General features: G+C 38.6%; 1 protein-coding gene across 3 annotated transcripts; it reads left to right on the plus strand.

Annotated features, from left to right (window-relative positions):
- The first annotated feature begins 696 nt into the window (after positions 1–696).
- LOC148846553 (metal tolerance protein 10-like) lies at positions 697–3,908 on the plus strand. 3 transcript variants are annotated; one of them, XM_088953287.1, is made up of 7 exons: positions 697–946; positions 1,060–1,239; positions 1,352–1,464; positions 1,549–1,794; positions 2,902–2,982; positions 3,077–3,307; positions 3,418–3,908. In XM_088953287.1, the coding sequence occupies exons 2-7, from the start codon at positions 1,128–1,130 to the stop codon at positions 3,763–3,765; spliced, it is 1,131 nt and encodes a 376-aa protein (XP_088809413.1). In that variant the 5' UTR covers positions 697–946; positions 1,060–1,127; the 3' UTR covers positions 3,766–3,908. The 3 variants fall into 3 exon arrangements, with proteins under 3 accessions (XP_088809413.1, XP_088809414.1, XP_088809412.1); XM_088953288.1 differs by having other exon boundaries at positions 702–855; XM_088953286.1 differs by having other exon boundaries at positions 920–1,239.
- The last annotated feature ends 233 nt before the right edge of the window (positions 3,909–4,141 follow it).

The following is a 4,141-nucleotide window of genomic DNA, read 5'->3' on the forward strand; positions in this document are numbered from 1 at the left end:
CACCATTAGTGTGTATTAAGTGTACAATCTCATAATCCGGTCACATGTGACACAACCCTTTTTTTTATCAATTTTGACCTTCATTATTTTCCAAATTTTCAAAATAAAACTCAACAGATCCAAATTTTCAAAACACCTTTACTGTTGCAAACTGAGAATGGCATTAATAGATCATCCCAAAGCTTGGTTTGAGCATTTGTTGATACCTCCTCAATCTCTTTTCTGATTTTTTTTTCTTAGTTTGATCATTTGTGGGCTTTGTTTACAAGTTCTAACTGCATTTCTGGTTTCAAACGCTATTTGATGTTTATCATTCAGCACATTGCTGATGGTAAAACTGTAAAACTAAATAGTAAACATTGGAAGGATGATAGTCGCCTGCCGGGGCATGGGGCAAGAGGGTTTAAGCTTTATTTTGAGAATTAAAAAAAAAAATGATGAATAAAATAGTCATTTTCAACTTTCTATTATTTGGATAGAGCGGAGTCTTAGATAATAAATCAATATAAAAATTCACAAAAGCAGATATTCTCATGCACATTTTTCGAAATTCAAATAATTACTTTTTAATGGTTCAATGTAAAACACTTTACATTCATTCCAAACGCAACCTAATTAAAACAATTTCTAAACAGTAACCATAGCCTAAAAATTAGGGGATACTTATAAGAGATTAGCACGAAGAAGTATATAAGTGGTTGGGATTGGTAAAGCCTGAGAGAGTCCCAGCCTCGCGCTACTTGCGAGGATATAGAGTAGTGAAGGAGCGCGTTTGTTACAGCTGGGTTTACAACTCTCTTACCCAATCAATCGCCGTGACTGAGAAAGTTACAAAATTTCTCTGCATTATTTTCGGTAGGTTGTTACGTTCCGTTTGGATACCTATTACCTTTAACAGTATCTCTAGTCCGACACGTCAAATTCCCTCTCAGACATTGTTTGTGAGGTAATTAATTGATTCAAGGAAACCACTTCATCAATTGGAAAGTTTCTATACAATCTTCTTTCCCTTTTGATAAACATACTGTTGGGCGAACACAGTAGTTTATGCAATGGCAGGTGTCCCCACCGTCTCTTCTGGCTATACATCGGGCCTTCTGCACCGGACTCCGGCGGAAGACACAGAGATGGAGTCAGCCAACCAGTCGTGGAGACTCAATTTAGAAGAGTTTCAATTGCCGGAGCAACAACACCAAGAGGACCCTCGACCTGGTTTCTCAGACCTTTTGAGGTGTCTAAGTAAGTTGTCATCGGTTCCGGCTGCATGAGAGGTCTCTGTTGGCCTGGGTTAGACCCATTGATCAATGGTGATTGATTGTGATCTGGTTGTTCTGTTTTCTTTTTATTTCAGGAAAACAAGAAAAAGTTGCGAAGTATTACAGGAGGCAAGAGAAGCTACTCAAGGGATTCAATGAAATGGAAGCTGTTACTGAATATGGTTCTTTGCCTGGTCATCTAACAGAGGTTAGTTAGTTTGGGGTTTGAACAAAACTGGGGATCGATTTAACCATTTTCATTAATTCTGTAACTGAATGATATTGGTCTCAGGATGAGCAGCAGCAGCTGGCGAGGAGCGAGAGGATGGCTGTTCATGCATCAAATATAGCTAATATTGTTCTGTTCATGGCAAAAGTTTATGCTTCAGTGGAGAGCAGATCTTTAGCAGTGATTGCATCGACCTTGGACTCATTCATGGATCTCTTATCTGGTTTCATTCTCTGGTTCACCGACCACGCCATGAGAAAACCCAATCACTATCGTTATCCAATTGGCAAACAGAGGATGCAACCTTTGGTGAGTCTTCCATCCTTTCTTCTTTGTCCTTCAAATTCCATGAACTGCACCCTCAGATATGGCAGAATTAAGGTCCCGTTTGGTTTGCGGGAATTGGGATATGAAAGGCCATTCTGATTCCGACTGTTTAGTTAGACGCGATCGTAATCTATTCAATTCCTATTCCGGGTGGAATAGCATTTCCCCATTTTAGAAAATGGCCATTCTTTCCCCTCGATTCCAAAGGAAATCCCATTTTACATGATTCTAATTCCCATTTCGATTTTTCCAAAGGATTTCGATTCCTACAGTGAATTAAACGGGAGCCTAAATATTACTGTTACAAGGGACCTTTGTAGAAGGAACCTACAAAGTACACAGTTGAACCCTTTCGATACAGCCTCTCTCTCTTAAGTCATAACTAATAACAAACAAACAAATTAAAGAAGGGCTATTGAATGGAGGGCCTGTCCCTGGTAGAAGAGTTAGGGGTATCGGGCTAGGCCGGGTTGAGGTCAACCCAAATTCAACCAAGCTGTTGAACCCGGCCCCAACCTGAAATTTTTGGGTTGGCCCAACTTCTTTACTTCCTCTTTTAACATATTTTCTTATTACCTAGGCTCAAGTGTTGAGGTCAATTCAGTTTCAGTATTATTGCAGATAAAAGGACACAGTCATCATCATGGTTTAATAAAAATTTACACAGACGCATACAAACATATATGCATTTATGAATATATAGTTGTATATATATACATACATAATGCATGTATATAAATACATATAATAAAAATTTCGTAATGTATCGGCCCATATCCTATCGGTTGATATGACTGCCATTTGATGTAAGATTTGGGGGTATATTGACCCATGAACAGCTTTAGAAAAATGTTCAAAAAAATGATAAAAAAAAAAAGCACCCCATTCCTCTAATCTCTATCAATATTTTAAACCTTATACATTCATACATAAATACAGTTAAATTAGGTGGGGGATTGGACATTGGGCATGCTTCAATCCCACCATTCGGGTTAACCCAGCCCAGAGTGGCAGACTTGCAGGGTTGCAGCTTTATTTCTGCTAAAGTAATGGAAGCTAGCTGCCTAATAATCCAGATTAAATTTGTAGGGCATCATAGTTTTTGCTTCAGTGATGGCAGCCTTGGGACTACAAGTATTGTTAGAATCTTCTCGGGAACTGATAGCACAGGTACGTGAATCCATTCACTGTTTCCAACTATCTGAACATTTTCGAAAAGAAAAACAAGAAATAATTGTAAATCACCATTGATCAATCTCTGCAGTCTCGCCCAGAATTGAACAGAGAGAAGGAAATATGGTTGATCGCAATCATGACCTCAGTCACAGCAGTAAAATTTGTACTGATGATATATTGTCGACAATTTAAGAATGAAATCGTTAGAGCCTATGCTCAAGATCATTTCTTTGATGTGGTTACTAACTCAATCGGTCTAGTAACAGCTGAGCTTGCTTATCGATTCTTGTGGTGGATTGATCCAGCTGGGGCTATATTAGTAAGTCCATTACATCCAAGTTAACTATTTCTCTCTCTCTCTATCTCTGTACGAAGTTACCAGCTGTTGTTGAATTTGCTAAGTTGAATTATTGATGTAATGTGATACAGATAGCTGTATATACAATCAGTAATTGGTCGAAGACAGTTGTTGAGAATGTGAGATCGTTGATTGGAAGAAGTGCTCCTCCTGATTACTTAACAAAGCTGACATATCTCATCTGGAATCATCATGAAGAGATCAAGCACATTGATACAGTAAGAGCCTATACCTTTGGTGCCAATTACTTTGTGGAGGTGGACATAGTCCTACCTGGGAATATGCTTCTCAGTCAAGCCCATAACATTGGAGAAACGCTACAAGAGAAGCTGGAGCAGCTCCCTGATGTCGATAGAGCTTTTGTCCATATAGATTATGAGTTCACTCACAAGCCAGAGCATAATAATAAGCTCTACTGATATTAAAAGTTTGTTGTCTTTTGATAGATAAACAGCCCTTGTATACGGTTGTTTTTTTTTTTTTTTTTTTTGAAAAATATTAAGGAAGGATTATTTTCCTAAGGAAATGGCATTGAACTTGACGTGAGCCACTTGCTAAGAAAGTTTCGGTTCTGGAGCCGAAAGGACTCCTCTTTTTTGACACATATTGCTCATTAAGGAAGTTTTGAGGCAGAGGGGGAAATCTTTATTGATTGTTGTCCTTCAGTTTTTCTGCCAACATCTCTTGATGACTTGGGGGTGTAATTTACATGAGTGGGCTTGGATTTTCGGTTTTTTGGCTGGCTCTTTGCCCCAAGTTCTGGGCCCACTTTATTTATTTTAGATTGGATCAGGC

Source organism: Nelumbo lutea, chromosome 7, assembly GCF_056320005.1.
Source record: "Nelumbo lutea isolate HS-2025 chromosome 7, American lotus-T2T, whole genome shotgun sequence".
Classification (NCBI taxonomy): domain Eukaryota; kingdom Viridiplantae; phylum Streptophyta; class Magnoliopsida; order Proteales; family Nelumbonaceae; genus Nelumbo; species Nelumbo lutea.